At 44.3% G+C, this 24,962-nt stretch overlaps 2 protein-coding genes across 2 annotated transcripts in view; one reads left to right on the top strand and one right to left on the bottom strand.

Moving 5' to 3' along the window:
* The window catches only part of nbr1b (NBR1 autophagy cargo receptor b), a 48,368-nt gene extending 28,466 nt beyond the window's left edge, over positions 1-19,902 (bottom strand). Inside the window, exons 1-5 of the mRNA XM_072442344.1 lie at positions 19,609-19,902; positions 16,740-16,802; positions 13,425-13,443; positions 12,522-12,544; positions 2,518-2,706 (exon numbers count right to left, since the gene is read on the bottom strand). Of these exons, the coding sequence (XP_072298445.1) occupies positions 2,518-2,706; positions 12,522-12,544; positions 13,425-13,443; positions 16,740-16,802; positions 19,609-19,710 (396 nt within the window). The 5' untranslated portion in view covers positions 19,711-19,902. The remainder of the gene's footprint in view (positions 1-2,517; positions 2,707-12,521; positions 12,545-13,424; positions 13,444-16,739; positions 16,803-19,608) is intronic.
* Positions 19,903-20,526: 624 nt separating this feature from the next.
* Positions 20,527-24,962, top strand: part of mettl22 (methyltransferase 22, Kin17 lysine) — a 49,770-nt gene continuing 45,334 nt past the window's right edge. Inside the window, exons 1-3 of the mRNA XM_072442347.1 lie at positions 20,527-20,714; positions 20,797-20,913; positions 24,219-24,333. Coding sequence (XP_072298448.1) covers positions 20,908-20,913; positions 24,219-24,333 — 121 coding nt within the window. The 5' untranslated portion in view covers positions 20,527-20,714; positions 20,797-20,907. The remainder of the gene's footprint in view (positions 20,715-20,796; positions 20,914-24,218; positions 24,334-24,962) is intronic.

Below are 24,962 nucleotides of genomic sequence, written 5' to 3'. Positions count from 1 at the left end.
TGAGCAGCACAGTTTACAACATCCACCATAAAGAGTACAAAATCCTCTCTATCCACAACCAGGGTATTCTCATTAATTCTGGAACCTGCACACTTGGGACCTCCACTCTTGAAACCTTCACACTTCTTGGGAGCCACGCTGGCCTTTCTCATTTCGCCCTGGCTGGGAGCAGCGCTGGCTCCCCTCTCTGTATTTACTCTAAACTCGTTACTTGAAACTTTCTTGACTGCATCTGCATAGGATATACCTTGAGAGACCTTTATTTTCTGCACCTCAGCAGCTCTTTTGCTAAACCCGCATCCCCCGTAGGCAGAGCTATGTTCTTCCCCACAGTTACAGCACTTCAGTTTTGCTCCCACGTCACACTTCCCATACTCGTGATCTCCTGCACATTTACCACATCTTTGCCTCCCTCTACAGACCGCTGCAATATGCCCAAAGCGCTGGCACTTAAAGCAACGCAGGGGCGGTGGAACATATGGCCTAACGTCATGGCACATGTACCCAATGAACACCTTACTAGGCAGGCACCTCCCTTCAAGTGTTACCATTACCGACAAGCTGTCACATCTTACCCCAAACCGGGTCACCTTCAAACGCCTAGCGTCCACCACCGTAGCTCCAGTCAAATTCTCCTTAACTTCATCCACAGACGTCGCCGTAGGGACACCTAGGATAACACCTCTGACCGTGTTTCTTTCAGCATCAGACACAAGAATGCCCTTTCCACCCAGACGTTTAGTTCCAATCGCCTTCCGTTGCTGAGCCGCGTCCTTGCACACGACCAGCAGCGAGCCATCTCTACGGACACTCGCACTCTTGATCACTCCCACAGCTACAGTTAGGCTCTTTGACAATGCCACTGAATTCCACTCCTTAAAGGATGCACTATCCTGTGCAAGCTTTATGATCACCTTACAGTCTCTGCTCTCACTCCGGATATCAATAGCTTCAGCCTCATCCTGCTGCTCATTCCCAGAACCCTCGGACGAGCTAAGGGACTTTTTACGTTTCCGGGCACGTGCAGGCAGAAAAGGCTGCTCCTCCACGCCGTCCAGAACGTCTTCCATCCCCGATCCACTCTCCTCCGCCATCTCCCGTCTCTCCAGACCGGGTGTTGAGCAAGGTCTCCGTGATCTGCAGCTCTGCAGGAAGGGAACGGGGCCACTTTGTTGTGATGACATTAACAGGGAACGGGGCCACTTTGTTGTGATGACATTAACAGGGAACGGGGCCACTTTGTTGTGATGACATTAACAGGGAACGGGGCCACTTTGTTGTGATGACATTAACAGGGAACGGGGCCACTTTGTTGTGATGACATTAACAGGGAACGGGGCCACTTTGTTGTGATGACATTAACAGGGAACGGGGCCACTTTGTTGTGATGACATTAACAGGGAACGGGGCCACTTTGTTGTGATGACATTAACAGGGAACGGGGCCACTTTGTTGTGATGACATTAACAGGGAACGGGGCCACTTTGTTGTGATGACATTAACAGGGAACGGGGCCACTTTGTTGTGATGACATTAACAGGGAACGGGGCCACTTTGTTGTGATGACATTAACAGGGAACGGGGCCACTTTGTTGTGATGACATTAACAGGGAACGGGGCCACTTTGTTGTGATGACATTAACAGGGAACGGGGCCACTTTGTTGTGATGACATTAACAGTGACGTAAAAGTGCAGGCGCAAATCAGAGCAGCAGTTTCCAACCCGGGCGGTTCTTTTATTAAGTCATTTTAGATTGGGATTGTAAATGAATGCGACCCGGCAACAGGCTGAACCCCACATAAATGAAAAAATAGAATATAATGATGCAAGGGGGTCATAAATTCAATTTCAATTCAATTTATTTTTTTAAACCCCAAATCACATCAGCAGTTGCCTTGATGATAACGATATATCCTCTTTAAAGCAGAGTCTGCAGATAATTATAGTCCTGGTACATTAATAATGATATGAAGTTATAGTTAGACCTGTCACAATAACACATTTTAAAGTGCTATATATTCCCACACAGAAAATCTCAATGAATGATAATATTGGACCTACTTATGCAATGGACCCAATAATACAAATGAAGGATAATCCCAGAAAACCCTTTTCTAAATGTACAATACTCTTTAAAAAAGATTAGCTGCAAAAAGTAGAATGCCAAATTAAACGTCAAAGTAAGTTATATGACTTCTATTGCTCAAATCTGATCATACTTCAAAAAATAATACAAAAACGTACCAGCTAGTGCATAAAAAATGCAAATGCTGATATTGAGCCCAAAATAATATTATTCCATCTTTAGTATCCATATATCCATGTATATAGTCCATATATAGGAAAGTGTAAAACCATGGTATACTATTTACAATAACTTCAGACAATTACTAGTGACCAGGTTCATTCTCTTGATATGTATATGACCATAGCACATCTTCAGAGTTAGAGACATTTGACCTGCTCTATCTCACCCTACAGAAGAGGTTTGACTTGTGACTGGTTTTGAGACTCACCATGCCCTGGTCTGGGACAGCGGCCTGGATCTTGCGGCTGACCACCTGTGCCAGTGAGGGGCAGGGCTGTGGAGGTCTGAAGCCTCTCTTGGGCTCGGTGGCGCTGGCTTTGGTGGTGCTCACTCGGGTGGTCTGCCCTCGCACCTCGTACACGTTGAGCTGCAGCCGGTTCCCCTGCTTGGCCGCACTCTGCAGAAACACACATGGCTCTGGAGTCCATCTTGTGCTCCACTTGGTACTGACATCTTTAAGCTTCCTGGAGGTACTGAGGTGTGTTTCAGTTGTCAGGTAAGATTACTATATCACTAACAAGCTTAACTTTCTCACAACTGGCTATGAGATTGACTGGAAAAGATAAAGTGTTCCTGGATGATGGCCACAGAGCTCAGACAGGTTTGCCGGGCTGCGGTGGAATCCATTTGACTTCTCCAACATTTCTGCGTGTGAGCAGATATAGAGTAAGGAAAGTAAGCATTTGAACACCATGTGATTTTGCAACTTCTCCTACTCACTGTATCATCATTGTATGATTTTCAAACTATTTATTTCTATGTTATTGCTGCAAAGAAGTATTTGACTGTATAATGAGCTTGGAGACTAATTTCTTGAAAATTCCTAGGAAACAGAACAAGAACAATGTCACAGAGAGCCAGGCTAGCGATGCTAAAGCTAAGCTAACTGGCCACGCCCGTGCTTCCTCGACTGCCCGCTCTGATTCAGGCACCGCTGCTGAGGAGACCAGGAGTGGGATAGACCCAGTGATTTTGGCAGCTATGCAAAATTATTAAAGGGAATTGATGCTAAAATGGACGCTTGAACTTCCAAGACTAATTTAGTCCTGGACTCATTTCAAATGTATGGAGGCTTGGATCCCTGAATATCTAAAACTTAGAAGCTAGACATCTTGCCGCGGACCGCGTAGCTACAGCCATGACATGTCATGACACGCATTCTCCTTTTTAAAATGTTTTCAATGGAAGGGACCTGGACTTAAGTTATGCAACAAGGATTTCAACATAGTTAATACAATGGCGTCTGAAATATTACAAAATAGCATCCTTTAACATTAATGTCATATCGAGTCCAATTATACGGTAGATATTAACAAAGATAGATATTATATACCTACAAAAAAAAACATTTAAACAACTAAGAACATCAAAAACTAACATAAAAGGGGTGTGGCCATATTGATCTGAAGCAGAATAGTTTTTGAACAGAATTTAGAACACAAAGATAAAATGTCAGTTTGAACTGGTGTTTTCACTTTGAGTGACCTCACTTTCTACACTGAAAGTGTAGATTTGATTGCAAACCACTCTGAGGAAACCCTTGTCCTTGGTAGAGACTGGAATTTAGATATTCAGCAGACATTATATGTCTCAAACACTGGTAAATTTATAAATAACTACATTTGCAAATGAATACATAATATAGGGTTGCTCGATATCTGGAGAGAGATGAATCCTAATATCTGCCAATATACAACGTTTTCAAACCCAAATAAGATAGACTAGAATAGACTACTTTTTATTTTCAATGAAGACAGGTAAAAAAATCACTGAGGGGGACACTGAAGGGGACATATGTACAACAGATCTAAGTGATAATGTCCCTAATGTATATCAGTAGAGATCTGGAACAGGAAACAAATCTTTTTAAAAATGCTCTTTAACCCCTTTCAAAGATATTATGAAAGTGGTTCAACGTTCTCTACATTGTTAGCTTGGCTAGCTCACTAAGACTAGAACTAGAAATTAGAAATACAAAAAAACATAGACTAACATCAACTAGACAATATAAAATAAAATGACACAATTATAAGTCGCTCAAATGTGTCGAATTTCCAATCGTCCAATATCGGTTACTATGTCAGTCCAGTCCTTGATCGTTGGTGAGGTCTGTGTCATCCATTTGTATCCATCGATTGTGTTCATGGCAGACGTTTTGAGGCCCAAGTACATACTGGTAGTTCTAAAATGGAGTGGGACGGCAATGTCAAAAACAATCTGCACAGCATTGTAAATTTCAGTCCAATATTTTTGAGCAACAGGACAGTTCCAAAACACATGACAGTGGTTTGCCTCCTGGTGCCACAGTTTCTCCAACAGTCGTATTTCCTTGTGAATAATGGGCACTTTGACATGGTGTTATGAAAAAACATGACACATTTTTCCAGCAAAGTTCCCTCCAGGCGTGACTTTGAGGTCCAACACTGAGATATAAACACACTTTTCCACTTTTATACTTTCAATCCTTTGACTTAGACTGTATGGGGCCAGAGTCCATTTTTCAAGATCTGTATTTATAGTGGAGAAAAGAGGAATATAGTTTTTCTCCAGGATTGTAGATAGTTCTTCATGGAGGACCACACTTAAATATTCAAGAGATTCTGTTTGCCATTTAAATGGATAAGTCTTTCTAAAGGACAGAGAAGGTTGCCAGTAAGAGAGAATTTCAGTGTTTTGTTCATTCAATTTGGATCCAGACCAATATCATGATGAAAGTGCATCACATAGGGTATTGACATCTCTGGTTTGATCACATACAACAGGGAAAATAAGTACCATATTTTCCGGACTATATGGCCGGGGTGCAACTTATACTTATATTTATACTTATATACGATATTATTTGTTATTTTTACACTTGCAACCGCATTTTTTCTTGCATTATTTTGCTGGTGCGACTTATAATCTGGAAAATACGGTATTTGAACACTCTGCGATTTTGCAAGTTCTCCAACTTTGAAAATACGGAAGTGTCTGACATTTTCTTCGTAGTTGCATTCTTGCCATGTGTTTGAAGTGCTCACACTAGGAGTGTGTAGTACTGTCGCCACACCCACTCAAGAGCTATTTCTCTCTATAACAAGGTTACAAAGCACCAGACCCCTGTGCCTCTGGTCAGTTCAGCAGGACACTCGTCTGCACCCTCTGAGCAGGAGCAGGGTGATGAGGAGCAGCTCCTCTTCAGCCAAGCACATACTGCACGTGCATCGTCACAGTCACATATTCTTGCATACTAGTCCCGCCTGAATGAGGACCCCCTGTGCCTCTTGTTGCTGCGCCCTGGCATGGCGATGCCTGTGGCGAATTGGCAAATGGTGGAAATCCCTATGTTTATTGAGACAGTGTTGGAACCGTTTCTATGCTGTTCTTTCTCATAGAACTTCCATCGAAGGCCCTGACAGGTGCATTGATACTGTTGCCATGGTCTGAACGGCATCAACGACACTTTTGCCTGCTCGTCTTCCGACCTTTATGACCTCCTGTCCCCTATTCATCCGACATGGATAGTTTACCCACATGGGTGCTCTGCACGGCTTTCCACGGGCCAAGACAGTTGCCCTGCGTGGATTTTTGCAGCCCCATTACTGCACTGCTTTCCCCGGGTAACCCACCTGGCTTTCATGGGCCAGTAGAGAGTGTTTGTATCAAGTACAGGCTTATATAGGGTCCAGGAGAACCCCTCACATGATTGGAGCAGGTATGTTAAAAGTCTGGTGAAAGTACTACACCTCCCATAATGCAACAGGGTTTATAGTAGTTCATTAAGGCCGTGTGTTACTGTGATGTTGGCCATTACGGTGTCAGGAGCGGAGCCTCGTGCCACTGTCATTGTCATCCTGCCTAACCCTGTGTGTATAAGTACCGTGGGCGTCAGTATGATGTAAGTATTGTTTGCGCTCATGTACGAATGTCTATCTTGTAAGTTTGAGCGCCGATGTCTGTTTTACGAGCTGATGTTCACTGCTAAAGTAAAGTGCATGGCTGGGCTCCACATGTTATCATGTATTAATAGTGGTTTACTTATACATTTATGTGTCCATAATCCTATCTTTTCTCCTGTATATTTCATTGTAAATAGCGCCTCATGTATATTTCATGTATATATTGTTCAGGTTTAATTGTAACTTCTTTTTTGAGCTTAGGGCTCCCAATCTAGTGCAACTACAGGCCATTTATACCTAATCATTACGCGCACGGGCACACGCATACGCACACCCCCCCTTCAATAAATGTTCCGGAGTGTGACCTGGAGTTTGTCTGTTCCTTCTGACCGAGGAAGACTCAGTTGAAGACCTCAGTAGTCAGTGCATACCGGACACACACACTATTGTACAAGGTGATTTTTTTTTTTTAGGGCTAGGCAGAGCCTAAGAGGACACTAGCCAATAGTGAAGCCTGTAGAGGGCTACGCACAAACTCATAGAACTACAACTACATTAGGTAAATAAGATTAATGTCCAAAGAAATTTAACAAATACTCCCAAATTGAATCCACAAAGATCAGACAGGATTTATTAACAAACAACAAACACAAGACAACATAAGACAATCCTTACACATAATGGGCCAGATAAAAATACAACAAAACAAAGCTTTAATAATAGGGTTGGAAACTGAAAAAGCTTTTTATTCTGTTAGCTGCCATATTTATTTAAAATTGGTGTTAAAATTTTGTATTTAATAATAAAAATACACTTAAAATGAATGGTGACTTGACAGATCCACTGACTCCTGAAAGAGGGATGAGGCAGGGCTGTGCCTGGAACCATTGGCCCAATTTGTCAGAAACAATTTATGGCATTAAAATTGATGGGACAGAATATAAAAATGCCTGCTACACAGATGATGTCCCGCTATATTTGACCAAACCAGAAATGTCCATACCCAGTGTGATGCATTTCATTCATGATATTGGTCCAATGTCTGGATACAACCTGAATGTACAAATAACTAAAATGACCTCTAACCGGCGACCCCCTCTGACCTTTAGAAAGACCTACCCACTTAAATGGGTAGAATTACTTAAATATTTAAGCGTGGTCCTCCATAAAGAACTGTCAATAATTTTGGAGAAAAAACAAACTACTATAAAGAAAGATCTTGACAAATGGACTCTTATCCCATAAGTCTAAGTCAAACAATTGAAACTATAAAAATGAATGTTGTCCAGATTTGTCTATCTATTCCAGACTCTTACAATGTCCATCCCCAACAGGCTATTCAACGAGTGGAATAAAACAATTACAAGACAAAACAATTTCAACAACCCCGAATCCGATTCAAAACTCACCAATTATCAAAAGAAAAAGGAGGCGGGGTTTACCTTATGTGAAAAATGACTTTATTCCAGCTCAGATCAGAGCGTTGCTGGTGTGACCCAGAGTATGACACTCAAAGGAAACATTGAGAGTAATGCTGTTCCTGTGCAGGCCGCACTGGCAGATGACAGACGGTAGGGATGTCACGATTAACCGGTTTTTCAATATCGCGATTATTTATGGCCACAATAGGTTATTTGTGTGTTGTTGTTTTTTTGTATCTGCTGTTAACCACAGAAATGTGTCCGGGTGCAACGCGATTCACGGCGGCGTGTCAACAAGACTGGGTAAACGATCGCTCCGGTAGACACGGAGTGGGCGCGTCACGGCGGCGGATACAGGTAGTTCCAGAGCGTAATCTCATCTGTAAACACTTTTTTATTCTTCACAAATCTGTTTGTTGTTGGTGTGAGCAAAAGTTTCAAGCCCCTCCCCCGAGCGTTACCATGGAACTGATCTCACTAATAATTATATCATGCTTAAAAGAGCTACAATGAGGGGCCAATAAGCATACATTTATATTATTTAATCCATTTGTGGCCATTATATTTTATTTTCAAATGAATATGCAGTATTAAAGGGCAGGGAAGTTAATTGTTATGAAACCATATTTTCCTCTCACAGGAATATTTACAAGTTTTAACATAGAAAAATACAATATAAATGTGTTCCTTCTTTTTGCCGATAATCGTGAATAATAATAAAATCTTGATATTTCTTCTCATATTTCTGCCTCTAAAATACATTTTGTGACATCCCTAACAGACGCTTGAGTCATTTGGAGGAAGTGAAGAATCCCTGGGTGAAATCTGTTCTTACAACATGGAAGGAGCTGATCAAACACACAAACTAAACTAAGATGTTCAAATCTTAAACTGGTTGGCAGTGTCGCCGCTTCCGTTATTCACATAACACGCAGTGCTTAGGAAAGGCATCAACCTGACCAGGCCGTTAGAATTGAATGACACAATAGACAATTTGGGTTTATCTCAATGAGATGCAAATGAGCCCCGCCCCCTGTGACTCTGGGCTCACTCAGGTGAGAATCTTTAGAGGCCGTTTTCTCAGTGAAAGGTTTTGAGAGTTGTTTACATTCAAATGACCACAACTTACTCAAATATGATCAGATCTACATGAGTGAGACATCATTCTAAAGCTTTGACACTTTCAGAATCTGTGAATACAGTGATCCCTCGCTATATCGCGGTTCACTTTTCACGCTCTCGCTGCTTCACGGATTTTCATCATGCATTGTGTTCTGCATTCTGATTGGCTAAACAGTCTCTCCGCGTCTTCTCTACCTGTGTCAATAACGTTATGGATTCATATGGACACGTACGTAAAACCGCTTGCCAAATTGAAGTTTGCGAGTGAGAGGCCGGTGAGAGCGGCGCGTGTGAGAGGCCGGTGAGAGCGGCGTGTGAGAGGCCGGTGAGAGCGGCGTGTGAGAGCGGCGTGTGAGAGGCCGGTGAGAGCGGCGTGTGAGAGGCCGGTGAGAGCGGCGTGTGAGAGCGGCGTGTGAGAGGCCGATGAGAGCGGCGTGTGAGAGGCCGATGAGAGCGCCGTGTGAGAGGCCGATGAGAGCGCCGTGTGAGAGGCCGGTGAGAGCGGCGTGTGAGAGGCCGATGAGAGCGGCGTGTGAGAGGCCGATGAGAGCGCCGTGTGAGAGGCCGGTGAGAGCGGCGTGTGAGAGGCCGATGAGAGCGGCGTGTGAGAGGCCGATGAGAGCGGCGTGTGAGAGGCCGATGAGAGCGGCGTGTGAGAGGCCGATGAGAGCGCCGTGTGAGAGGCCGATGAGAGCGGCGTGTGAGAGGCCGGTGAGAGCGGCGTGTGAGAGGCCGATGAGAGCGGCGTGTGAGAGGCCGATGAGAGCGCCGTGTGAGAGGCCGGTGAGAGCGGCGTGTGAGAGGCCGATGAGAGCGGCGTGTGAGAGGCCGATGAGAGCGCCGTGTGAGAGGCCGGTGAGAGCGGCGTGTGAGAGGCCGATGAGAGCGGCGTGTGAGAGGCCGATGAGAGCGCCGTGAGAGAGGCCGGTGAGAGCGGCGTGTGAGAGGCCGGTGAGAGCGGCGTGTGAGAGGCCGATGAGAGCGGCGTGTGAGAGGCCGATGAGAGCGCCGTGTGAGAGGCCGGTGAGAGCGGCGTGTGAGAGGCCGATGAGAGCGGCGTGTGAGAGGCCGATGAGAGCGCCGTGTGAGAGGCCGATGAGAGCGGCGTGTGAGAGGCCGGTGAGAGCGGCGTGTGTGAGAGGCCGATGAGAGCGGCGTGTGAGAGGCCGATGAGAGCGCCGTGAGAGAGGCCGGTGAGAGCGGCGTGTGAGAGGCCGGTGAGAGCGGCGTGTGTGAGAGGCCGATGAGAGCGGCGTGAGAGAGGCCGGTGAGAGCGGCGTGTGAGAGGCCGGTGAGAGCGGCGTGAGAGAGGCCGGTGAGAGCGGCGTGTGTGAGAGGCCGATGAGAGCGGCGTGAGAGAGGCCGATGAGAGCGGCGTGAGAGAGGCCGATGAGAGCGGCGTGTGAGAGGCCGGTGAGAGCGGCGTGTGAGAGGCCGATGAGAGCGGCGTGTGAGAGAGGCCGATGAGAGCGGCGTGTGAGAGGCCGGTGAGAGCGGCGCATGACCGGTGAGAGCGGCGCGTGAGAGGCCGGTGAGAGCGGCGTGTGAGAGGCCGGTGAGAGCGGCGTGTGAGAGGCCGATGAGAGCGGCGTGTGAGAGAGGCCGATGAGAGCGGCGTGTGAGAGGCCGGTGAGAGCGGCGTGTGAGAGGCCGGTGAGAGCGGCGTGTGAGAGGCCGGTGAGAGCGGCGTGTGAGAGGCCGGTGAGAGCGGCGTGTGAGAGGCCGGTGAGAGCGGCGCGTGAGAGGCCGGTGAGAGCGGCGCGTGAGAGGCCGTTGAGAGCGGCGTGTGTGAGAGGCCGATGAGAGCGGCGTGTGAGAGGCCGGTGAGAGCGGCGTGTGAGAGGCCGGTGAGAGCGGCGCGTGAGAGGCCGGTGAGAGCGGCGCGTGAGAGGCCGTTGAGAGCGGCGTGTGTGAGAGGCCGATGAGAGCGCCGTGTGAGAGGCCGGTGAGAGCGGCGTGTGTGAGAGGCCGATGAGAGCGGCGTGTGAGAGGCCGATGAGAGCGGCGTGTGAGAGGCCGGTGAGAGCGGCGCATGACCGGTGAGAGCGGCGTGTGAGAGCGGCGTGTGAGAGGCCGGTGAGAGCGGCGTGTGAGAGGCCGATGAGAGCGGCGCGTGAGAGGCCGATGAGAGCGGCGCGTGAGCTTCAATGTTTTATGGAGTATTTCATTGTATAATAACTGTAAAAAAATAAAAGGTTTCTACTTCACGGATTTCGCCTATCGCAGGTTCGTTTTGGAACGTGACCCCCGCGATAAACGAGGGATCACTATAACTCAAAATGTCTCTGGGGAAACTTGTGACTGGTTTATCCACGGTCAGTCACGTGTGCGTACATCCCAGTGGAGGAGCTCAAAATCACATGTCTGGAGGGAATACAGTTGGAGACATTTTCAACTGTTGCAACTGTTGGAGAAGCTGTGGCACTAGGAGGCAAAGCACTATCACGTGTCTTAGGACTGTCCTGTCGCTCAGAAATATAGGACTGAAATGCACTGCGGAGTAGAAAAGATTCAGTCGTATCATCTGGACGTTTTGACTCTCATCCAAGAGTCATTCTCAATCTACAGATGTGGTCTGAGAACTCAAGTCCCACCGGGCATAATAGCCTGTCCTGTTTACAGTTTTTGACATTGCCATTACTCTCAACTAGAACTATGTACTTCAGCCTCAAAACTCCTGCCATAGACACATTTGATGGATACATTTGGAATGTACTTTTGGCGACAGGAAAAAAAGGCCGTCACAAAGAAAAGACACAAACTGCACCAACGACCAAGGACTGGACTGATAATAGACATCAGACAAATGAAAATACACTAACAATACACAAAATACCCTCAGACCTAATGTGACCGACTTTGGACTAAATGGGACTTTTATTTTAAATTGATTGTGCCATGAATGTGTTTGGTTTGTTTTTTGCTCTCTGGTCACATTTTGTATTGTTCTCTGTTCAATGTTTAATATTCGTTAACCCTCATGCTTCTTATGCTTAAGGCCTTTTTTTCTTAAAACACCTGAAAAATTGGCCCCCATTCCAAACTGAGGCTGTTCCTGGATTGGCTGGAGCCTGTGTGAAGCTGAGACTCTGTAGTTTTGGACTCTGACTCTGTTTTACTCTAATCATAAGTACAAACGAGCTCTGCAAAGAGGGATTCAGAGTTTAAATACACATTTAAATATATGAATGAGTAAAGCTGGCTCAGATGATATATTTCTTATCTCCTCCTGTATGACACGATCATGACTGAACGTTCTTCATGTTTGAAGTATGTGGCTCTTTCTGTCTCCATTGTTCTAATTGGTCAGCTGACACTAACTCCGCCCCTTCTTTTGTGAATGTGGTGGACAGAGCGAGCTGCTTATCCAGAGATGCTCATGTCTGTGTTAGTCTGGGTAAACGTCCAGGGTAAGTTCAGGCCCTCTCTGGGCATGAGAGGAGGAAAACGATGTTATAGACAATATTCTACTACTATTCTAATATTATACCATGTTGACAGTGCATTATTTGATGTTTTGTTCTTCCAATGACAGTTGCTCTTTTCACAAATACTTAGGTAATAATATATTGAAGTAACGGTACTCTTACTGGAGCACACTTGTTGGCTGCTCTACCCGCTTGTAAAAAATAATAAGAAAATTGTTTTATCTCATATTTACTTTTTATTTAATTTATTTTTTGGGGACAAATGTGTACATTAGACATGTACCACACAACAATATTTAAAGCCAGGGTTTCAATACTGTTCAAAAGCTTCAGATATTGTAGTTTCCAAAAGGACCTTACCTTCAGTGCCTCTTCATAATCCACTAAAATAAAAAATAAAAAAGATTATTTTCAGTATTTTAAACATTTATCACATTCATGTTGTAGTAGTTGTACACCAGATCAAACTGTTCAGATTTTCACCTTCACACCAGGTCTATTCAACAAGAGATCTCCTGAGAGCTGTGGCACCTCAGACACAAAATATACACATTTTTCTGCTATATTAGATTGTTTTGCTATATTAGATTAAAGGAGTAGACTTCTAGGTCGAAAACAGGACTAGTATTTATCCCAGTATTTAGTTAGAAATAAAACTGGACCGAACCAGAAGTTAGTTCTGGTTCGGCTTAAAAAAGACAAGACCATTTAACAAAATAAAATACTATTTTTACTATTTGGAAGATCGTTTGGAGGGATTGATATGGCTCTCGGGCTTTAAGTAGAACTCACCTGGCAGAGAAACAAACTGCTTCTTCTTGTGTATTAGTAAGTAAGTAAGTCCATTTTATTTCTATAGCACCTTTCACAGACAGAAGTCACAAAGTGCTTCACAAAAACACAGAATAAAACAATAAAAACACAAAACTTACAGTAAGCAATACATATACAACAATATACAGTCAAATCAGTCCCTAAAGCAAATGCAATTAAAAGGCTTGACTAAATAAAAAGGTTTTAAGCTTTAAAAGCAACAACTGAGTCCAGTGACCGTATATATTACTATATACTGTGCTTTACTGAAGCAGCATTAAAGCTGTACAATGTACTTTTCTGGTTGGGGGTCTGTCACCTGCTTGTCTCAATGGGTATGATTGGAATGTTCCACAGTATGGCTTTACACTTGCCTATCTCCATGGAGACAAGCAGATGGCAGATCCTCCATCAGAAGAGTGTGGAGTGTGGTGAGTAATGTGTGCTTACCTTGGTTGTTGATCATCTCCTGGTAAAGAAGAAAGAGAGATGTTACAAGACCACCTGAGGTACACGGAGTACTGTAGTAGTACCTTTGAGTACTGTAGTAGTACTGTAGTAGGACCTTTGAGTACTGTAGTAGTACCTTTGAGTACTGTAGTAGTACTGTAGTAGGACCTTTGAGTACTGTAGTAGGACCTTTGAGTACTGTAGCAGTACCTTTGAGTACTGTAGTAGTACTGTAGTAGGACCTTTGAGTACTGTAGTAGTACCTTTGAGTACTGTAGTAGTACTGTAGTAGGACCTTTGAGTACTGTAGTAGGACCTTTGAGTACTGTAGCAGTACCTTTGAGTACTGTAGTAGTACTGTAGTAGGACCTTTGAGTACTGTAGTAGGACCTTTGAGTACTGTAGCAGTACCTTTGAGTACTGTAGTAGTACTGTAGTAGTACTGTAGTAGTACCTTTGAGTACTGTAGTAGTACTGTAGTAGTACTGTTGTAGTACCTTTGAATACTATAGTAGTACTGTTGTAGTACCTTTGAGTACTGTAGTAGTACTGTAGTAGTACTGTTGTAGTACCTTTGAGTACTGTAGTAGTACTGTTGTAGTACCTTTGAGTACTGTAGTAGTACTGTTGTAGTACCTTTGAGTACTGTAGCAGTACCTTTGAGTACTGTAGTAGTACTGTAGTAGGACCTTTGAGTACTGTAGCAGTACCTTTGAGTACTGTAGTAGTACTGTAGTAGTACTGTAGTAGTACCTTTGAGTACTGTAGTAGTACTGTAGTAGTACTGTTGTAGTACCTTTGAGTACTGTAGTAGTACTGTTGTAGTACCTTTGAGTACTGTAGTAGTACTGTTGTAGTACCTTTGAGTACTGTAGCAGTACCTTTGAGTACTGTAGTAGTACTGTAGTAGGACCTTTGAGTACTGTAGTAGGACCTTTGAGTACTGTAGCAGTACCTTTGAGTACTGTAGTAGTACTGTAGTAGGACCTTTGAGTACTGTAGCAGTACCTTTGAGTACTGTAGTAGTACTGTAGTAGGACCTTTGAGTACTGTAGCAGTACCTTTGAGTACTGTAGTAGTACTGTAGTAGGACCTTTGAGTACTGTAGTAGGACCTTTGAGTACTGTAGCAGTACCTTTGAGTACTGTAGTAGTACTGTAGTAGTACTGTAGTAGTACCTTTGAGTACTGTAGTAGTACTGTAGTAGTACTGTTGTAGTACCTTTGAATACTGTAGTAGTACTGTTGTAGTACCTTTGAGTACTGTAGTAGTACTGTAGTAGTACTGTTGTAGTACCTTTGAGTACTGTAGTAGTACTGTTGTAGTACCTTTGAGTACTGTAGTAGTACTGTTGTAGTACCTTTGAGTACTGTAGCAGTACCTTTGAGTACTGTAGTAGTACTGTAGTAGGACCTTTGAGTACTGTAGCAGTACCTTTGAGTACTGTAGTAGTACTGTAGTAGTACTGTAGTAGTACCTTTGAGTACTGTAGTAGTACTGTAGTAGTACTGTTGTAGTACCTTTGAGTACTGTAGTAGTACTGTTGTAGTACCTTTGAGTACTGTAGTAGTACTGTTGTAGTACCTTTGAGTACTGTAGCAGTACCTTTGAGTACTGTAGTAGTACTGTAGTAGGACCTTTGAGTACTGTAGTAGGACCTTTGAGTACTGTAGCAGTACCTTTGAGTACTGTAGTAGTACTGTAGTAGGACCTTTGAGTACTGTAGCAGTACCTTTGAGTACTGTAGTAGTACTGTAGTAGGACCTTTGAGTACTGTAGTAGGACCTTTGAGTACTGTAGCAGTACCTTTGAGTACTGTAGTAGTACTGTAGTAGGACCTTTGAGTACTGTAGCAGTACCTTTGAGTACTGTAGCAGTACCTTTGAGTACTATAGTAGTACTGTAGTAGGACCTTTGAGTACTGTAGCAGTACCTTTGAGTACTGTAGTAGTACTGTAGTAGTACTGTAGTAGTACCTTTGAGTACTGTAGTAGTACTGTTGTAGTACCTTTGAGTACTGTAGTAGTACTGTTGTAGTACCTTTGAGTACTGTAGCAGTACCTTTGAGTACTGTAGTAGTACTGTAGTAGGACCTTTGAGTACTGTAGTAGGACCTTTGAGTACTGTAGCAGTACCTTTGAGTACTGTAGTAGTACTGTAGTAGTACTGTTGTAGTACCTTTGAGTACTGTAGTAGTACTGTTGTAGTACCTTTGAGTACTGTAGCAGTACCTTTGAGTACTGTAGTAGTACTGTAGTAGGACCTTTGAGTACTGTAGTAGGACCTTTGAGTACTGTAGTAGTACTGTAGTAGTACTGTAGTAGTACCTTTGAGTACTGTAGTAGTACTGTAGTAGTACTGTTGTAGTACCTTTGAGTACTGTAGTAGTACTGTTGTAGTACCTTTGAGTACTGTAGTAGTACTTTCCAGTGCATTCTAAAGGCTGCTACAGTTCCATATGTTGCTCTAATGTATTTCCAATGGGAAGTTTCGTGTTGGATTCCAAACATGAGCCTCGTTAGAGCACGACTCATTGACCTCTGGTGTGGGAGAGGTCATTCAGGCAGATGAGGAGACGTCGCCATAGCAATGGGGAAATAAACACTCAACACTGTGCGCCGTGGTCTTCTCATCACTGCTCTTCATTGTATCATGTGTACTTATACTTCATGTGTACTTATACTTCATGCGTACTTATACTTCATGTGTACTTATACTTCATGTGTACTTATACTTCATTCATGTGTACTTATATACACATAGATGGACGTCAGCTTCACATGAGGTTATTCACGGTTCTGTACTTGTTGCAAATGTGACAAACGTGTCTGCAAATGTCAAAATGATTGTATGTTTTGGAGTATGAGGCAGTGCAGCTATTCTAAAGACGTCCCCCCTGGACAGTCCAGAACAGGGTTGCCGTCCCCCCTGGACAGTCCAGAACAGGGTTACCGTCCCCCCTGGACAGTCCAGAACAGGGTTACCGTCCCCCCTGGACAGTCCAGAACAGGGATTGCCATCCCCCTGGACAGTCCAGAACAGGGTTGCCGTCCCCCCTGGACAGTCCAGAACAGGGGTTGCCGTCCCCCCTGGACAGTCCCCCCTGGACAGTCCAGAACAGGGTTGCCGTCCCCCCTGGACAGTCCAGAAGAGGGGTTCTTAACCTTTTTGCTCGAACTCTCCATTTCCCACCACAGCATCGGTCTTTGACAAATTCGATTTTAACCCACGCAGTGTTTAGTACGTAAATATACACTTTGTCATTCCCCACAGGTTAAGAACTACTGGTCCAGAAGGACAAACGATGGGTCTGACCTCCTCATTCTCCTCGTCGTAGTAGGTGAGCTGCAAACTGCACAGGCCGAAGGAACGCTTCATCTGAAATGAAGACCAGAAGACCATTAGACCTCAGAAAGAATGCTCTTTGACACAAACAATAACACTCCTCCTCCTCTGACCCTCTGCTCCTCTGACATGCTTCTCTGACCTGCTCCTCTACTCTTAATTCAATACGTAAATGTTCCACATAAAGGCTGTAGTGTCGAATGCAGTGTCGGGGCATTTGCTAAGTTAGACCCTGTAACATGCAAGGGGGTCTGGGTGGTTCTGGTACCTCTACCTAATTAGGTTTAGGGTTCAGTTGTGGGGTGCCCCAAGGGTCAGTCCTGGGTCCCCTTCTGTTCAACCTCTACATGCTGCCGTTAGGTCAGTTGATACGCAGTGGAAATGTGTCCTATCACAATGATGCAGACGAGTCAGATCTATGTTTCACTGTCGCAGGTGAATCTGGACCAGTGGATCCACTCTGTCACTGCATCCAACAGATCAGTGTGTGGACCGGCCTCCTGCTGGTGCCAGAGGGCCTCCTGCTGGTGCCAGAGGGCCTCCTGCTGGTGCAGATCAGTGTGTGAAGACTGAAATCATCGTCTTTATAATATAAAAATATTGATGTATTTATTTGGTCAGGACAGTGCATGTTAATGAACATACATGAAACATAAACACGCTGGATTAGCCGTGGGCTAATTTGCATCTGTTGTCCCGCCTTCACTCTCGCAACACTTTCATTCATACACATGTTTGTAATGGTATGGTATGTTAGCAGTCACCTCCAGAGTGTCACTCTAAAGATACAAATCAAATTCATAAACTCGAAGTAAACCAATCAAACCAATCAATGTCTTTAACCCTTTTGTGATTTCTGACATTTCTTTGTGATTTTAATGCATTTTTTAGTGTTGTGTGACGCACTTTGAATTACATTGTGTAGGAATTGTGCTCTACAAATAAACTTGCTCTGTCTAGCCTATATCAGACAATATATATATATATATATATATATAATGTAATTACCATGACAAGATGAATATACTTCAACTGGGATAATGTACATTTTTAGTCTCTATTTACTTTTATCACACAGACTGTCAGTGAACAATGTGCCTATTTAGTCTTAAAGTACCTTGTCAGTAGCTTCTGTATTGGTTGATATCCAAGCTTTGTAAACTGCATAGATTAAGTACGTTTTATCTTAGATAGCTGCTTTTACCACACATCATTTCAAAAGAATAAATCAGGCCCTTTATGTTTAGTAGTGCTTTATGTGTAGTTGCTGACGTTTCTGCTTGGATATTTCTTATTTAAAAGGGGATGATGATGATGATCGTTCGCTCGAGCCATTCCATTCAATGCGACGAGTCTCTGTTCTTGCCTGGTTTCTTCTTCTTATTATTATTCATGGTCATTTTGCCACAACTTGGGCATTTTTGACCCTGAACATTGATGAATGTCACACATGGGACATAAACGCGATCGGCTCGGCCTGAACTCCAATAAAATGGAGGTTGCGAGAACGCCCGTCGCAACAGCGCCGACTAGTTCAAAAAAACAAAAAAAACATGAAACTCTTAATCTTTGGCCTAGGCACATGAGACTTGGAACAGTGATAAAGCTACCTTTGAACTTTGACCTCTGACGAGTAAAACACACCTGTCAGCATCGCTGTATGATAAACAGGAAGTCAGCCACGTTTGACTTTTTTTTTCAAAATCGTACTTGTCCTAAGTTTTTCGTCCGATAGAGCTCAAAACAACACTTTCTGCATCTAAAGACATTGAAATTTAATATATATATTCAAAAGAATGTTGATATTATTTACGGTCTCTGCGTAACACGCCCTCAAAAAAGGCTTTATTTCCTGTTTTTTCAAAGACAAGTCACGCCTATTTGAAATGATCTACGGAGCTCATATTTCACTCACTATTGTGTTTTTTATGTCTGAGTGGAAATAATTAATACCATGTAACAAATTTACTCTATAGCGCCCCCTACACATTGTGTGAAAAACTCAACATTGTCTGATTTGTTTGAAACTCGTGGATTATATTCTCCTCGAGACGCCATGAAAAAAGTGCATTGCAGATATTGTGTATTTTCATAATTTGCCAGCAGAGGCGCAATTAATACCTTCACTTCCTCTTCCTCTTTTATTTTGATGGAACGTTTCCTCTCGTGCCGTGGTCTTAGCATTAGCATTAGCATCAGCGGCGGGTCTCTGTTGCTAGGTGACGGAGATACAGGGAGGAGGGGGTCTAAAGAATAAAGTCTAAAGAATAAAGTCTAAATAATATCTAAATAATAAAGTCTAAAGAAAAATAATAAAGTCTAAGAGAATGCAGTGTCGGGGCAATCGCGATCAAAACAAGGTCGCGCGGGAAGGCAAGAGCCATTATCGCCGCTACCACGGTTTTTATTATCATCATCATCATCATCATCATCATCATCATCATCATCATCATCATCATCATCATCATCATTATTATTATTATACATTGTAGTCTGAGTTTTCTTGTATCATATCTTGCAACTTGAACGCAGCATACAGAAGGAGCTATCCAGGATAAAAATAATTCAGGATGTTGTTTCCATGACGACAGCTCATTGTCATAATCAGAAACGTCCACTTTAATCCTGTGACTAGTTAGCGCCAGGTTACACGTTAGCTCCGTGTGTTTCAGCCAGAAGTGCCCTCCATCAGCGCCTCCTCTCAGCCCGAGCACAAGCCCCCTGAGCCCGGCGTGAGAGGCCGAGCACAAGCCCCCTGAGCCAGCCGTGAGAGAGGCCGAGCACAAGCCCCCTGAGCCCGCCGTGAGAGAGGCCGAGCCCGGCCGCGGCAGCAGCTTACCATGGCCTCCAGCGACTCCCAGCTCCTGGTCTCGGAGCCCGACAGCAGGAAGCTCTTGGAGTTGCCTCGGAAATTGACCTTGAGGTTGATGTAGAGCTCCATGACCGCGGCTTGGGCTCCACAGACGGGAATGTTCGAGTGAAAGCTCCGTGAGCCAGGCCGCTGCTGGAGCCGTATGTGTGTGGAGGACTACGGGAGCTTACAACCGGAGCTACACGGGACTGACGCGCACAGCGCTGTGTTTACATCAGCGCCGACGCCCGCCCCCCTGTGACACGTGACCGGTGTTATGCCAAAATATGCCCCCCCTTCGCGAACACTTTATTACTACACACTTTCTACGAATATTGTCAAACGAATGACTGCGTAAATTGCTTCCAAAAGGTCTTGTCTAGTGAAATATAAAATATTACAAAATACTATTACTTTAATGTATGTACAAGAAAAATATCTCTCACACACACGCGTGTGTGTAATTTTGTATAAGAAGGTTTGTTTTGTAGTGTCATTTCATTTTCTTCAGAATGTTTACTTAATATGACCATGTGATGTATTGTTCAGAGCCACTATCAGAATGTTATTGTACACAACAATCGATTGTGATTGATTTTTCTAAAAAGAAAATGTGGGTGGCCAAATTTGCAGAATCAGCCGGCTACATTTTATGCCCGTACTTACAAAATTGATTAAAATAAAACACCAGTCAGTATTTACCATGGATCTATTATTTACATACACGTCTCGCTGCCATTTTTTGGGAGAAATGAAATCCTCTTAGAAGAATTGTCTGCATCCGCCCTGTAGAGGGCAGCATAGCCCTGCAGAGCTCATGCGTGCGTCCCCTACGCACGTGACGCAGAGCGGATGTACAACACGCGTCATGTCCGGAGCTGTCAAAACCTAAACACTCATGGATGTAGAAACACTGCTGCGGAATGTGTCTGACCGTCATTCATTCTGTTAAAACAAACACTTAACTAACAGCAGTACAGAAGCAGCTCCAAGGGCCCCGGACTCTGGAACGCGGCCCCTAGGACTGTGGCGCATGGTTCAGGCTTTTTCCTGTCGTTCCGAGAGAAGATAAACTCCCCTGGGAATGAGCCATAGTGAGAAGAAGTGGCACAAAGTTTGCACATTATGAGAAACTGTCGCTGCTTTTGTGAAATGTTTTTGTTTGGTTGGTTTCAGAGCAGAAGCAGAGAGGACTCAACAGGGACCGTGGACCTGGGACACAGTAGGACACACAGCAGGACACACAGCAGGAGCCCCCCGCCCCTGACCTCTGCTGCGCACCAGGGCATGAGTGTGAGTACTGCAGTTGTTATGAAGGACCATTTAAAATGTGTAAATACAAATATTGTTAATTCCACAATGGATGTAAAGTTACAGTGGAACAGGAACTGGGTTTAATGAAAGTTACATCACTACAAGTCTGTGAATCTGTTGTGACCACCAGAGGCAGGCGCATGCGCAGGTTGAGGATCTAAAATCCCCTGTGACCTCCCGGGACCCACATGAATCTATATGGTCATGTGACACAAAGAGCTGAGTCCGGTTTCTTCTGCAAGCAAATACAGATTCTGAAGGACCGAGCTCTGTTAGGGCTGCAGCTGTAGTATTTCAGTAATTGAGTAATCTATTGATTCTTTCTTCGATTAATCAAGTAATCGATTTAAACCATGTAAACCATTTAGCGGGGGCTACATTTTGTCAGTTTGCAGCGTTCGGTCTCTTTGGCCCCCGTATTGGACGCGAGGGCTGGGGCGGGAGGTGGGCGAGGACACGAGGGCTGGGGCGGGAGGTGGGAGAGGACGCGATGGCTGGGGCGGCAGGTGGGTGAGGACGCGAGGGCTGGGGCGGGAGGTGGGCGAGGACACGAAGGCTGGGGCGGGAGGTGGGCGAGGACACGAGGGCTGGGGCGGGAGGTGGGCGAGGACACGAGGGCTGGGGCGGGAGGTGGGCGAGGACGCGAGGGCTGGGGCGGCAGGGGTTGAGGACGCGAGGGCTGGGGCGGCAGGTGGGTGAGGACGCGAGGGCTGGGGCGGGAGGTGGGCGGAGCTGGTTGCGGTGGTTAGAGTGGCAGCTCGGGACACCGTGCTCTTTCACACAACCAAACTCTTCGCGGTCGCACTCGTGAATTTAAAACACGCTGCTCCACAGATTCACATGTTTTTAATTCAATAAATTAAATGTATAATCGAGGCAATAAAATGATAATCAACGCTTTTTTCTAACAGAATTACTCTATTTACTCAAGTAATCGTTGCAGTCCTAGCTCTAGAGTTGTCTGTAACGTTTGTTTTATTTCATCGCCCGAGTGGGTGCCTTATAGGGAGAATAGAGGATTTTTGGCGAGCAATCTGAGTCTCATTTCCTCGTGAGGTGGACAGCTGAGTGGTTCTCCTACATGTCAATCATTCCCTGCGTGCTACTGCACACCTGCAGCCTCGTTCCCATAGCAGCACGTTTCCCTGGCTGTGCATGTGTGGTTGATATGTCGTTGTGTGTTTAGCGAGTTCCTTCAGTTACAGTACAAACATGACACAGAGAAAGAGTGTGCTGAGACTGCTCAGAAGAGACGGAAATCTGTGGAGACAAGCGATGATGAGATCCGTCGAGCTAATAAACAAACGCACGTGTAGCAGCGGAAAGAACAGGAGGGTGGGGGGGTGAGTGTGCGCATTTCTAAAAAAGGGAATACCATATTTTGCGCTCAAAAAGGCGCACCGGATTATAAATGGTCTATTATGGATAATTGTTCATATATAAAGTGCATTAAGCTAAACAAAACTCATTCAGATCAACATTAAAACACACTCTGCTACTGCTAACAGACACGTTAGCATATTCACAACAACTCTGACGAGCTCACTTATAAACACGTCAAATACAACACAATACACTCTTTCAGTTCATTCTTCATCTTCAGTGTCTGAGTTTAACAGTTGTGCTGATGCTGTACATCCCTCATCCCAGGATGCATCTGGAGTCACGCTGCAGTTCAGTGATGATTCCGGCCTTCGTGAAAGCTCTTACCACAGTTAGGACTGATACTTTTAAGCCCAGAGTTTAAAGTCTGCGTCGTAAGCGTGTTTCCTGCGAAAATATAATAGATCCATGGTCTCTTGGCAGGAGCCATCTTGGGGTCCTTAATTTAGGTGTGCGGGTGTTCCTGACGTATAATGTAGTTTATATTTTGACAGAGCGCTGTGTGTAGCGGTAGATTACTGTTCCCAGAATGCTTTGCGTACATGTTGTTGGGACTTCTGGTTCTGGAGTACTGTAAACGTGCTTCTAGACGTGCATCTGAGTCTCTCGTGTCCTCTGGGTCTTCTCTATACACCGTGTAACACACTAAATCGCTTTGAGGTCAGTAAGCACAACCAGAAATAATCCATATATTAAGCGCACCGGATTATAAAGCGCACTCACAGTTTTTGAGGACGTTAAAGGCTTTTAAGTGCACCTTGTAGTGCGCAAAATATGGAAAAAAAACAACATATGAGGTACACAATTTTTTAAAAATTGGGTGGCGACTCCCTGTGAGGTCATAATATTATTTTTTACTTGTCCTGACATGTTTGTACCAAGTTTCATAAGCCTACGATGAAACGGCCCATCATTGCTGAATGTATTTTGAAATTCGAGGTGGCGCTAGCCATTTTGTGTCATTGCGTCATTTTGGGTTGACATTTTTTTAGTTTTTGTTAATGTTCAGGGGTCAAACAAAAGAATATTGAGGGAAACTCATTTTTTTCCACCAGCTAGAGTCACATTATTTTGTTGCGTTGTGCCCGGTCACAACTTAATCCGTTATAAATATTTTCAGTTGTCTATGACAAATAGATTGTCGTTTGTGATTTTTTTAATTACAAAATTTGGAGAGGGCGTTAGAGAGCCATTTTATTAGATAGTCAGTACATTTGCATATCATTGCGTTTAGCGTGTTAATTTTCACAAACGCTCCAGTAACATTTGTCTATGAACAAAAAAAAAATCACGATGACCACACCCGAAAGCCTATCAGCTTCAAACTGATCACATTTCATTACTCATGGGTTTCGTGGCAAAATTTGAAGTGTTTTCCATGAAAACTGTAGGAGAAGATGCCAAAAGTACGAAAGGTGCACTTTAGTCAGTGCCGTGTTTCAGCCAATATGGCCGACTTGGGGCGGGGTCATATTATTATTTTTTACATGTCCTCACATGAACTATTTTTTGGAGTGAGCGACATATTTTTACTGCAGCTTTTTTTTGGAATTGGGCTCCCATTGGCCACATGTTAATCGATTTTTGAGGTGGCGATACTGAGCCGTCTTTCAATATTTTTTCACAAAATCTAAAAATGTAAATTAGAACTCACAGAGTTCTAATTTAGATTCCACTCACTAACATATCCGTCTTTGTTTACTGCTCGATATTTTGCGTTTTTCCGTCCCCTGGGTACAATTTGAATTGAAGTCCCTCACCGAGACGATTCTCGTCCTTCGACTCGGGCCTAATAATAATCTGTCCTTTTTAAATATTACATCTGGATATATTTACCATCAGTTTGCCATTATCTGGTTAATCAAACTATTCCTTGTTGTCATGTTGTGTGTCGTCCTCAGTGTGGAGACAGAATGGACATGACCTTCACCCATGACACGGTGCTGTCCGATGTGCACATGCTCCAGCCGCGCGCACATCGCCTCATGACCCGGCTCAACCGAATAGGACAACCAGGTACGCTTCACCCACTGTGGACAGCTGCAGACTTTATACACATATGGGTTTTATTCAGTGCACCACTTTCCTGTCTCCATGGCTGATTCTATTCATTTGCTTTGGAGCTCGGCAGTAAATTCAGGGTTAGCAGGTTTTAGACCATGGTCAGTGAGAATGCTAATGCTAACTGCAGTGTGTTATATTTGAATGACTGCACAGGTACTGTAGTTCCAGCAAAAGTTGATCTCCACCATAACAAATGAGCTGCTGTTAGGAGGCACTAGTTTCTACCAAACTGAGAAAACTGATGCCTCGGGCAACAGTTTGTTATATTCACCAATTGGTTATTGCAGTGTGGTATAAGCAGATTAAACAATTTGGAGTTTTAATGCACTCTGCTTCGTGGTGTTCTAGACTCCGCATCATGCGTTAAAACCGGGTAAAGCCGGGTATCCACTGCACAGGTTTGGTTGCCTGCGAGGAAAGATTTATGAGCATGTGAAAAATCTTGAGTCCCTCAAAATACTGCGGAAAAGTGATTTGCCTTTTCGGAGGCGATGGTATAGTGGCCCGCACGAGTGAAATCAAAGTTTGAGAAATAAACTACATACTCATTCATTCGTTTTATTCTTAAACAGTGTAAAACA

The sequence above is a fragment of the Eucyclogobius newberryi genome, unplaced genomic scaffold (assembly GCF_026437365.1).
Source record: "Eucyclogobius newberryi isolate DKJ021-1_F unplaced genomic scaffold, fEucNew1.0.hap1 SCAF_13, whole genome shotgun sequence".
Taxonomy (NCBI): Eukaryota; Metazoa; Chordata; class Actinopteri; order Gobiiformes; family Gobiidae; genus Eucyclogobius; species Eucyclogobius newberryi.
Note: the sequence above shows the minus strand (reverse complement) of the source record. Positions and strands in the feature narration are given on the sequence as shown.